The sequence below is a fragment of the Oryza brachyantha genome, chromosome 3, assembly GCF_000231095.2.
Source record: "Oryza brachyantha chromosome 3, ObraRS2, whole genome shotgun sequence".
In the NCBI taxonomy this organism is placed as follows: domain Eukaryota; kingdom Viridiplantae; phylum Streptophyta; class Magnoliopsida; order Poales; family Poaceae; genus Oryza; species Oryza brachyantha.
This window is the reverse complement of record NC_023165.2, coordinates 8,300,710-8,313,238: the sequence shown is the minus strand read 5'-3', so window position 1 is coordinate 8,313,238 and position 12,529 is coordinate 8,300,710. Positions and strand designations below refer to the sequence as shown.

The 12,529-nt window shown below is 38.7% G+C and overlaps 1 protein-coding gene across 3 annotated transcripts; it reads left to right on the top strand.

Annotated features, from left to right (window-relative positions):
* Positions 1–2,984: 2,984 nt before the first annotated feature.
* LOC102700784 (two-component response regulator-like PRR73) lies at positions 2,985–12,150 on the top strand. Of its 3 annotated transcripts, none has more exons than XM_006649822.3 (11): positions 2,985–3,172; positions 3,495–3,551; positions 3,633–3,680; positions 3,786–4,233; positions 6,938–7,099; positions 7,204–7,337; positions 7,633–7,821; positions 9,587–9,767; positions 9,855–10,287; positions 10,369–11,152; positions 11,625–12,150. In XM_006649822.3, exons 4-11 carry the CDS (start codon positions 3,915–3,917, stop codon positions 11,733–11,735), a joined length of 2,313 nt encoding a protein of 770 aa, XP_006649885.1. In that variant the 5' UTR covers positions 2,985–3,172; positions 3,495–3,551; positions 3,633–3,680; positions 3,786–3,914; the 3' UTR covers positions 11,736–12,150. The 3 variants fall into 3 exon arrangements, with proteins under 3 accessions (XP_006649885.1, XP_006649884.1, XP_015690730.1); XM_006649821.3 differs by having other exon boundaries at positions 3,633–3,714; XM_015835244.2 differs by having other exon boundaries at positions 3,633–4,233.
* The last annotated feature ends 379 nt before the right edge of the window (positions 12,151–12,529 follow it).

Here is a 12,529-nt window from a genome sequence, read left to right as displayed (position 1 = left end):
GACATTTGAATTGAACTTTGAAAGCAAATGACATTTATTTTAGCCACCTCAGTTTTGTATTGGTATGTGTAAGATGACTAAAGATGATACTCCCTCTATATTTAAATGCTAGATGAACCAACGTCTAACAAAAAAACAGGAGGGAGTATCTTCTTAAGCTGTTGGTAGCAGTTCCCAATACGTTATTTTTGTCATCATAGAATGCCTATAAGCTCGTATTAGACTTCATAATGCTACATCCATTCCTTTTTAATTGGCACCATTAAATGCAAGTCGTGTGTTATATACACACATGACTTTCATAACTGCATACGAAATACTTTGATAATATGACGTATTTTGAAATATGCTTATATGCATAGAACTTCTGTTAAAAAAAACGAATGGTTTAAGAAAACATAGAATGGATGGGCTACTTATGCGTTTACAATCAATGTAAGCAACTTTTGTATTAAATTTGGGTATTTTTTTAATTTTGTTTCTCGGATGTTAACAAAATCTCATTTGAGATTTATATGATCACATTACAGATACCCCGCCCGTTATAGTTCACTTGTCACTTATCATCGTCGTTGTTTCAACTTATTTAGCCACTAGTAAATTTTAGTAGGGGTAGTATGGTTTTATTCATGTCCAGCACACACTAGTTATTAGTATATTTTAGAGTTATGTTAGAGTTGTTAAACATAGTTGTTTATGGGAAAGGTGAGTGCATGATCAAAGCTGGTAAATAAACACTAACTAGGACAGTTTATTAAAACAGAGGGAAATCAAGTAATCCCAGGCCTCCACATTCGCAAATGTAACCTTAAACTAACGCAGCTAGAACAAAACAAAATTATAATACTCCTACCTATTATAAAACTTTCTAATATATATATATATAATATACGCTAATGAATTTAATCACATAAATAAAATATACATATCAATTTATAAATAATTTAAAATTTTTATAACATGAAACAAACAAAGTGAGGAGTTTAAACGCAATAGGGGATGATCTTCTGAACTAACGGATGCTACCATGGTTATTTTGAAGGGCTTTTTATCATCCTTAAAAAGTAGCTCAAGGTATCAAGAATTTAACATAAATTTTTGATATCTTGAAATACTTTTTTAATAATGATAAAAAAACTCTATTTTGAAAGTATCAGCCCAGCCCCAGCTACGCAAAAACAAGAGGAAACATAAATGACCAGTAGCAAGAACTGGCTAGTTGATACCCTACTAGCTATCTCCAACGCAAACATTGAATGAATCTTCTGTCTGGCTACGAATGCAGTCTTACAAATTGTGAGAAGTATTTTTCACTTTGCTTACACCTATAAGCTAAAATTTAGATTTTTAATTTTGAATTTGGAGTTGATTTTGGACAATTTTTTCATCGTAATTTAATTTTTAGCCTTAACTTCTAGATCACAAAAACACGTATATAAAAGTTTTGTTTATAAATTATTTTTTATTTATAAATATATGTTTCGCTTATTTTTCCAATAAACCAAAAAGATGGATACCTGGAAGCATACATCTTTCTTTTGCATGGTTAGACCGAGTTTTTATACTAGTCATTTCAGTCGTGCATACCATGCATACTAATATTAGAAATTATACCCGCATAGGGTGTATTGATGACATGTCAAATAGGGTGTAACGTATTAGTCATGGCCTATCTATTTCTGACACTTCTTAGCATATAGTTTCGTAGCAAATAGATAATAACTATAATATTTTTTATTATCACGTATGAGTTACTCTTTGTATTACTCTTGCTAATAATCGTGCATATATACTCCATGAGTTAATTGTGCTAAATAATATTTTATAATTGAACGCTTCATATTTGAAAATAACACGTTACTAGTACTAATAGAAATTATAATACTATAGAGTGATCTGAAGCGTTAATTCATTAGTAAAACTCTGGAGAGTAATACGATTTGCCGTAAAAGGACTCCAACCATTTCTCCCGTCGAGAAAAACGACGCTTGCAATGGCAACACTTATTTTGTCACGAATTCCGGAAATTAGTGGAAGTCGAAATTGTTGTGATATTCCAAAAAAAGAAACCAGTGGAAGTAAAACTATCTCATCATATTCGTGTAATGATGAACATACAGTCAACATTATATCATTCAAAGAGTTATTCAATATTTAAATGTGTACTATTTGGACCTTTGGAAAGAAAAACGGTATGTCTTCTACGCGTGTCATTGTTTTTCTTCTCATAAACCAATTTTAGAGTTATTTTGAGATTTAACCATCACAATTTATTTTCCAGCATTTACTCTTAGTTCAATAAGACTATATATATATAAAAGATTACTTATAAGTTATTTTTTATTACTAATAATGTGTTTCACTTGTAATTGTTTAAAATAAGGTGATGCTGACAGTTTGCAATCTACAGCTTGGAGAAAACAATATGTGTTCAACTTTTTTGGTGAAAAAAATACTGACGGCCACTTCCCAGGCATTAAAAGGGATCAGCGTTAACCAAAAAAAAGGGGCATATAAAGCATAGGACAATTCGAGCTCAGGGGAAGAACTGAAAATGCAGTGGGGCTCTACCTCACAAATCACTCTCAAAACCCGGGCTTAAACGCCGTTAACTACGCCGTGACGATCTTTCCGACCAGACCGTGGGCCCCGCTACCCCTGGCCCCACCCCCATCCTCTACACCCTTCCTACACCCACCGCCTCGTGGGCCCCCGGCAACCTGCCATGGCCCATGCCGCAGCGGCGGCCTAGGAGCGACGCGGGGGCCGCACGTGGGAGATCGGGGCCACGTGGACGGGTGGGATCCCCGCGGCGCGGCCGGATCCGGGGCAACCGCGGGAGCGCGCGGCTTTAGATTTCGTCGGATCTCGGGAGGCGCGGACGGTGGGCCCCGTCCCCACACCCTCCCCACCTCCGCTTGCTCCACGTCACCTTCTCCCTCCCCCGTCTCCTCCCCCGTTATCTATCGCCGCCGCCTCCTCCTCCGCCTCTCACCACCACCGCCTCCTCCTCCTCCTCCTCCTCCTCCTCGCGTCTTCCAGTTCCAGCCACCTATCCGCACGCGTCTTCGGAGCATCTGCGCCGTAGCGGAATCGCGCCCCCGCGCTCGTGCCTGTGCCCGCCGCTGCCCTCGATTCCTCGCCGCCGGCCCGTGCCTCCGATTCCTAAGCGGTGCGCGCCGCCGTACGTCGCCGCGTGCGCGAAAATTGCTCAGCTGGGTCGGGTTTTGGGGTTGCTTATAGGCTTGTTTGTTTTTGTACCGCAAGGGTAGGGGGGGTCTGGAAACCGGCGGATCTCGGCTGCTTGCCGGCTTGCCGCCGGAGTCGGGCGACGGGTGGAGTGTTGCGAGCTGCTTTTTCTTAGCAATTGATTACCTCTCTCTTAGGCTGAGACATGTTTTGAGCGTTTCGTTTTCTCTAATTTTTTTTAAAAAAATTGAAGCTCGAGTGGTTTTCGTCTGACCTGATAAAGCTATTTTTTTCTGCCATTTTAGCTCCCAAGCTCTGTGAATTGGTAGGACTTTGGTGGGTGGCGCTGGCAAGTTTCTAAAGTAGGTGAATCCTCACTGCTCCAGAGTTCCTCTTTTGAGGATTTTTTCTCGAATTTTGACCAGACGTTCGATGCTTTTTAGGACCCGGAAGCAATTGACTATGAAGTATTCCATTCAGATAGGCTTGAAGTACTCCTCTCCGACCATTACTGCATAGGAAAACGTGAAAGCTTATTCTGAGCATGTATTGTTCATGATAGACCGGACTGTTTGATTCTTGTATGTCTCTGGCAGATCCAAGCAGCTGGCTGGGTGCAGCATAGATATGCTTTTCTAACGCCGGCTTATGATGCACCCCATCATCTGTGAACTGTCCTCGGTCACTCACATCAACGGCGTACTCTCTCTCTTCGAATCTGGTTGATGGGTAGCACGTGCGAGGCTGGCACGGATGAGCCTTCCCAAAAGGATGTTAAGAGGGTAGGGAATGGCATCGTGGAGAATGGTCATAGCCTCAAGGCAGAGGAGGAAAAATGGGGGGATGGCACGGGGGAGGACTTACCCGATGGGCACAGTACACCACCAGAGCCCCAGCAAACAGATGAACAGAAGGAGCACCAAGTGCGGATTGTCCGGTGGGAGAGGTTCCTCCCTGTGAAGACGCTAAGGGTCTTGCTGGTGGAGAACGATGACTCTACCCGTCAGGTGGTCAGCGCGCTGCTTCGGAAGTGCTCTTATGAAGGTATGCACTGCAAATTACAATACCAATTTATTGTTAAGTTGTATTTTATTTTTTAAGGGAAGCAAATTACTTTTATGATCTCATATTCATATTGGTGGATGGAGAGTAAACAATTCATATAACTGCATATTTATTTTCTCAATACAGTTTTATTTTACATTCAATTGTTGCTTTTTTTATATAAGGGAAAATCGGCTCTGTCCACTGTAAAAAATAAATTCTGCGTTGTAAAAATGAAAGTGTGGTTTTGAATGACGTTTTTTTAACTTGGGCACAGAAAAAGGTCACCATGGCACCAAGCTATATTTAGAAAATGATATTTTTCGTCTAATTACTTCACTCAGCAATTAGTTGACCTATCATTTTTCCTTTAGAAGAAAGGTTCCGAATATTGAATATCACTATCTTGGTGCATCAACTGATGGATATCGTGGCATGGTCAATCTAGGTAGAACATCTCCAACAGCTTTTCTGTCCATCCTCTATCCTAAAAATAGAGGATGATAGGTGAAAATAGAGCTCCAACTGAACATCTATCATATCCTTTATTTTTATATGTCATCTATATCAGCAGAGAGAAATTCTATATTTAGATGTTCTCTCTCCATTCTCCAAAGAGATATGAAGGATGTCATATATGGATAATCTGCTAGAGTATAAAGAGATATAAAGGATAAAACTGTTTTAGATGATCATCCAAATGAAGATATGGATAACCAAATTTAGATTAGCTCTTGGGGATGCTCTAAGTTAACAGAAGGGGGTAGTGCATAGACCTGCTTCCAATATGCATGGCAGGCAGTTAACATAGATAGCAGACGAGTGCATATGCCAACACATGGCAGTTGAAAATCGATTAGTGAACCAGATGCGGATTTGGGATGTTCTGGTCATTGTTATATATTGCCTTGAATTTAATTTTCAGTACTGGTCCACATTTCTCTCCCAAAGAAGAAAGAACACATGGAACATAGTACCTCTACATTTTGCGACAGGCTGCCCCCAGTACCAAAATCTCTTTCGTATCAATGGATCAAGTAATTGACATGAAAAGACCTGCTATAGGCATTGATGTTGTTTTCCTAGCGCTGTCTTCCTCCAATTTCCAATTTACCAGAGTACCAAAATCTGTTCTTCTTTCTTCATGAAAATAATTATAAAATTGCACATATATGAATTATTAATATCAATAGTCGTATGATTATACTCCTACATTTTTGTTTTCTTTAATATTCTTATACCTTTTTAAACTTTAAACGAGGAGTAACAGTTGCAACATCAACTTTATTACCTGCCAAACAACTGACCAGATTGGGTGGCAATTGCCCAAGTGTTGAACTATGTTCAAGAAGGCATTTTTTTAACGTTACAGGCTTACAGCCAGTAGATCCAATTGTTTCTCCTTTTTTTTCCCATGTTGAACTCAACCACATCTATTGGTCAGTTAGCCTTATTATGCTAGGTAGAAGATAGCAGCTATAATGTAGAGCTTACTGGTCAACAAGGTGAACTGACTGATTTGAACAGTTGGATTATGGTCAACCATAACCTACTGATGTAGTTGTTCTCTAACTACCATCTTATTCAAATGTTTTAATTAGTTTTCTATTTGTATTGGTATTGTCTTGTCATTGATGAGTGTTCTGCCTTTTATAAGCAATCAATAACAACTAATGTAACTCTTTAGTCATCATGTTTTACCTCTCTTAGGTAAGTCAAACTTGGAAGTTCTATAAGAGAACTGATTTTTTTTTCACATTTTTCAACTGTGCACCTAGTGTAGCTTCTACTATTGGACTATATCAAGCCCCAATCTTCACTTACATGTTGATGTCAAAGTGATTCAAAGTTTATATTGGTTTGGATATTCCTCGTATGGCACTGACATTTGACATGTAAAGTGACTTGCTGTGGCAAAAGAAGGGGGAAAGGCTCTCATATATGAAATCATAATCTGTTATTTACTTGGCATCTGATATATTTTTTCATTCTCCTATATTTGGTTATCAGCAGAGGGTGGATATGCATGGAACTAACCAAATAATCTAGGTAGCTTCATTCTGAAGGCTGCGTATAAGTTACATTATTCATTTTTTCAGTCTGGAGTCTGTAATAATGTTCTTTTTTCTTCTTATGGAAGGCTATGCAATTATAGTGTTTTGCCCAATGTTGAACTTGTATTCGTACTGTCACATATCAATTGAAGCTAGAGCTTTGCAAAGTTGAGGTCAGCTGCAATGTGCTCTGCTAAGGGTTTGGACCTGTTTGTACTTTTCTTCTTTTACAAATGAAATGATCTGAAGCTCTCCTGTGTATTCGAGAAAAAAAATTCTACTCCCTCCATTCCAAAACATAAGCATTTCTAGGATTCAAAATTTGTACCACAATACAAGCATTCTTCTGCTGATTCCCATGTTTCTTATAATTGCAAAGCCAATGAGGAGCTTGGAAAGGGAATCTAAGCAATTCAAAATAAAAAAAAATGACCTCTGAGGTGACTAAAAAGAAATATTTTGACTTAACTTTAGTATTTGCTAAACAACCAAAAATGCTTATATTTTGGAATGGATGGATTATATTATGTATTATTAGAATTATTCATGCTTGTTTGTGTTAGTACTCAATGCTTTTATGAGTTTATCTAACAAGATCATTTGCAGTGAGTTTATTGATTTAACACAATATTGTATCTCCTTGCTTCTAGTTATCCCTGCTGAAAATGGGTTACATGCATGGCAATGTCTTGAAGATCTGCAAAACCACATTGACCTTGTATTGACTGAGGTTGTAATGCCACATCTATCTGGCATTGGTCTGCTTAATAAGATAACAAGCCACAAAATTTGCAAGGACATTCCGGTGATTAGTAAGTAACATTCTTGCTTGACCACATTTCATTTATATAGTGACAAATTTCTACATAGCCTTTTGGTCAAAATATACTGCTATACTGATGTCATTCCCATGCAGTGATGTCTTCGAATGACTCAATGAGTACAGTCTTTAAATGTTTGTCAAAAGGAGCAGTTGATTTTCTAGTGAAGCCTATACGTAAGAATGAACTTAAGAACCTTTGGCAGCATGTTTGGAGACGATGCCATAGTGTAAGTTTTTTGTTATTGGCCTACCTTTCATGCTACTCCCTCATTTCAATATTATTATAAGACTTTTTGTCATTGACTAGATTCATATGGATACTAATGAATTTGGATATATATTTACACAACATATATATTGATCCATGTATGAATCTAAGCAAGGTCAGAAAGTCCTATAATATGATTCGGAGGGAGTAGATATCAAGTCCCCAGCTCCCTTTATAATGCATTTTGATTCCAATTTCTTTATCTGGATTTCTTATGTGACTTAATTGGATAAATTTGTCTATTTGTAATTCAGTCCAGCGGCAGTGGAAGTGAGAGTGGCATCCGGACACAAAAGTGTACCAAACCAAAGGTTGATGATGAATATGAGAATAACAGCGGCAGCAATCATGATGGTGATGCTGATGACAATGATGAAGATGATGATGACTTTAGTGTTGGACTCAATGCTAGGGATGGCAGTGATAATGGCAGTGGTACTCAAGTAAGAGGCTGTTCACTACTTTTCGAAACAATGTTACTCTTATGCCTTCTAGTTATAACATTTTGATAGAATTCATCACAAACTAACAGAAGATACATATCACTATCCGTTGATTTGTAGTGGGTATATCAACCTTTTGTTTTAACCTTGACACCATTTTTACTGAAAATAATAATAAAAATCTAAATTTATACTAGTAAATAGAGTTTTATGTTCCCAAATACGAGTTAGCTGATCATTCATGAGTAATCACGAAATTTATGTAAAAATTTTGCACACTGTTAATTGTGTCCTAAGGCTCCATCTGGCAAGTCTACATCCTGACCCTACCCTGGATATAGGCTTTGCAAAACAAGGCCTAAGCACAACAAAATAAGAGAGGATTAGGATCCATCAATTTTTTTAATGAAATCACAATGCCTATTTATGAAGCTCAATATGATCTCAAATTAATACATAAATGCTACCCCTCGGTACCCAAATTATAATCATTTTTTGTAGTTTTTCAAGGGATTTAAGGAGAGGGGTAACACTAAATGCAGGATGGTTATAATTAGTTGAGATGAGTGCTTAGGTGGAGATTAAATGAGAGATGGTTGTGATTGGTTGAGATGAGGAAGTAGGTGGAGAAGTTAGCTATTTTGGGACAAGTTTTGAATGCTAGAAATTTCTATATTTTGGGATTGAGGGAGTACTTGTTTCTTGGAAAATTTAAAGATGCATGTAAAATACAAAATTTATACATGTCAATTGTTATGGGTGTGGGCCAGGCCCATGCAGCAATTTAGACATGATAAATTAGGATTAAGTCAAATAAATATAGGAGATTATCTAGTTAAGAAGGAGATGAAATTTATGAGTAAACTAGAGATAGAGATTGGATTTGTTACTAGTATAATATTAGAGATTAGTTCCTTAGATGCCAAATCAGTCCTACCTGTATATAAAGGGACTCCTCTATTATGAATCAACCAATGAATCTCTAAAGTTGCCCTAAGCCTCAGATCCCCTTTTAGCTCCACGGTGAGAAGTCATGCCGGCACTATTAGAGGGCAAGTGCACTATCCCCGGGTTTTCGGACCCTTACTGTATCCAGTTCTAACACTTTCTTTTTTCTCGAGCACACAAGCACACGTCATTACATTAAGAAGAGAAGAAAACAAGGAGGGAAAGCAATCCCTCAACAAGAGTTGAGAATTACAACGCGCGCTTAAGTCTTGCAACCGAACAACCACAACATCGATGGACTAACTAACTAGGGCGAGCAACTGGTCAAGGAGCTCGTGAAACACGGAGGCGCTAGCCCAACACCAATGTCTGCACCCTCAAAAACACAAGCATTCCGGTTCTTCCGTATCTTCCAGCTTACTAGAATGACTACAGAGTTGATCCCCTTCTTAGGTCTTTAAGCATACATTTTTTAACTTTTCACCACCAGTTGAAAAGACGGGCAGTGGATTGAGGCATGGAAGCTAACATGTTCGGCTTCTGTAGAATACAGGTCCATACTTGCTGAGGAAACATGCAAGCGATGAGGATGTATTGGATAGACTCCTCGTCTTGATCACAAGTCATAATAACTAAGTGATTATATAAAACTCTTGTTTAAGACTACAGTAAAACTGACTTGCGTGCTGATAGGTGGATTGGTAAAAATGTTGCATTCAAGGGTTGTAAACGAGAACCAACTTTGTTTTTGGATGCTTTTGTCTAAATGTAGGATATTCAATGTATTATCATGCCATCAGCTTGTTTTTAAATGCAGAGTTCATGGACAAAGCGTGCAGTGGAGATTGACAGCCCACAGCAAATGTCTCCTGATCAACCATCTGATCCAGCAGATAGTACTTGTGCGCAAGTAATTCACCCTAAATCAGAGATATGCAGCAACAGGTGGTTACCAACTGCAAATAAAAGGAGCGGAAAGAAACAAAAAGAGAATAACGGTACCATGCTTGATAAAATCCATTGTAATAAAGAAAATACCCCCTTTCTGTTCAAACCAACTACACTCTTTGTTTCTTTTTTTGCAGATGACTCCATGGGGAAGTACTTAGAAATAGGAGCTCCTAGGAATTGTAGTGTGGAGTACCAATCTTCTCCGAATGAGATGTCTGTTAATCCAACAGAAATACAGCATGAGACTCTCATGCCCCAAATTAAATCAAAAAATAAAACAATGAGAGAAAAGGATAGTAGGAATACACAGAATGAACCAACTACTCAAACTGTTGATTTGATTAGTTCAATAGCCAGAAACACAGAAGACAAACAAGTAGGTAGAATCACTAATGCACCTGATTGCACCTCCAAGGTTCCAGATGGGAATGATAAAAGCCGTGATTCTCTCATTGATATGACATCTGAAGAGTTGGGTCTGAAGAGATTGAAAACAGCTGGATCTGCAAATGAAATCAACGACGAACGAAATATTCTGAAAAGATCAGATCTCTCAGCATTTACCAGGTGCAAAAAATAATATCAGTGTCACTCCTGAGTTATGAACATGGCAATAAATTGCGTACTAATGTTTTCTTATCTTGCAAGGTACCATACAACTGTGGCTTCTAATCAAGGTGGGGCAGGATACGGGGGAAGCTGTTCACCTCAAGATAACAGCTCAGAGGCTTTGAAAACAGACTCCAACTGCAAGGTGAAGTCAAATTCAGATGCTGCTGCAATAAAGCAAGGCTCCAATGGTAGTAGCAACAACAATGACATGGGCTCCAGTACTAAGAATGTCATCACAAAACCTTCTTCAAACAGGGGGAAAGTGATTTTACCATCAGCTGTCAAAGCTACCCAACATACATCAGCATTCCATCCTGTGCAGCGTCAATCATCACCTGCTAACGTTATAGGGAAAGACAAAGTTGACGAAGGAATTGCTAATGCAGTTAATGTGGGCCACCCTGGAGATGTGCAGCATAGCTTTATGCAGCACCATCATCATGTTCATTACTATGTCCATGTCATGACACAACAGCAACAGCAGCCCTCCATTGAGCATGGATTATCAGATGCTCAGTGTGGTTCGTCCAATGTGTTTGATCCTCCCATTGAAGGTCATGCGGCAAACTATAGTATGAACGGGAGCATTTCAGGTGGTCATAATGGAAGCAATGGGCAGGGGGGAGCTAGCACTGCTCCCAATGTCGGGAGGCCAAACATGGAAAGTGCTAATGGTACCATGGACGAAAATGGGGCTGGAGGTGGCAATGGAAGTGGGAGTGGCAGTGGTAATGATATGTATCAGAGTGGGGTCTGTTACCGAGAAGCTGCATTAAACAAATTCAGGCAGAAACGGAAAGTGAGGAACTTCGGAAAAAAGGTAGACTGTTTTCAGTTACACGCCTATGAAAGCCTTGATTCCTAAAAGGCAAAATTAGTAGTATTAATCACTTGAACTCTTCAAGGGCCATCTGAATTGCACTTAGTATAGGTAAAACGAGTTGTAATTTATTCTAATGTTTGGGTAAACAAAATAACAATAGATACAATTTCTTCATATGGATTTGAACAAACAATTTCTGAAATAGTATTAAAAAAATGCACTGTTTCTTCCACGTAAGGGCCAAACTTTAGTAAATACCAGAATTGAAGCACCGAATTTCTATGTTCCATAAAGTAATTTATAGTCTAATATTTAATGAGGGGGGGGGGGTATGATCTTAGTCATTGACCTGTTTTCTTGCTGTTGTTTCATTTTTAGTGGGAAAAAGGGCAATTTTCTTACTGCTATGCCTGACTAAGGTTTGCAATGAACCGGTATCTTTCTAATGGCTTTGTCCGCCTATTTTCAGGTGCGCTATCAAAGTAGAAAGAGGCTGGCTGAGCAGCGTCCACGGGTGCGCGGGCAATTCGTTCGGCAATCTGGACAGGATGATCAAGCAGGTCAAGAGGAAGACAGATAACTAAGATCCACCTGCATATCCAGCATGGCATTTAGTTGACGGTTGGAGAGCTACGCAGTTCATTCCATATCTGAAAGCAGCTCGTTGATCCGCACATTCGTGTGCTCAATAAATAAAACCCATTTGATTATTTATGTGGATCGACTCCAGATGAACTTTTGTGCTATGGAGTAGACCACGCATTTAATTTTAATATGGCAATGGGTAACAACTTAGGCGTGATGGGTTGTGACCTCCAGTTCCCTTGCAGTGCTTAGGCACTTTGTCAAGAGTCTTAAGGAGGAGCAAACCATCTCTGACATTTCTATCGGATCATGAATGTCGAATCTTTACTCTACATCGAGCTGACATCACTGAGGGTTCGGCTAGCCATTATTTTAAAGTAAATTATACTAGTACTTTTCTGCTGGTTGCATTTTTTGTCCATGTTGCTGACTTGCTGGTCACATTTCCAATTTTGCTGTTAGCATTAGACTCCTGTCCTGGAATACTGGTAAGTGGTGCCCATCAATGGCGGTTTCTTTTTCCATTTCATTGGCTTTTGTTTATGTTTATAAGCTATGATTTGAGTTTTTAAATTTCTATTGGCTTTTACTTGTGCTTACAGGCCATGATTTGAGTTTCTAACAAATTTAGAGTTGATTTTGAGGGTTTTTTTAGTCGTGGTTTTTTTCAGTCTTGGTTTTAGACCGCTATAAACATGTATGTAAATGTTTGATTCATAAGTATTTTTTTATAAACATATTATTTGTTGAAAACGTGATTTTCACTTTAAGAAACGAAGAGATTAGGCT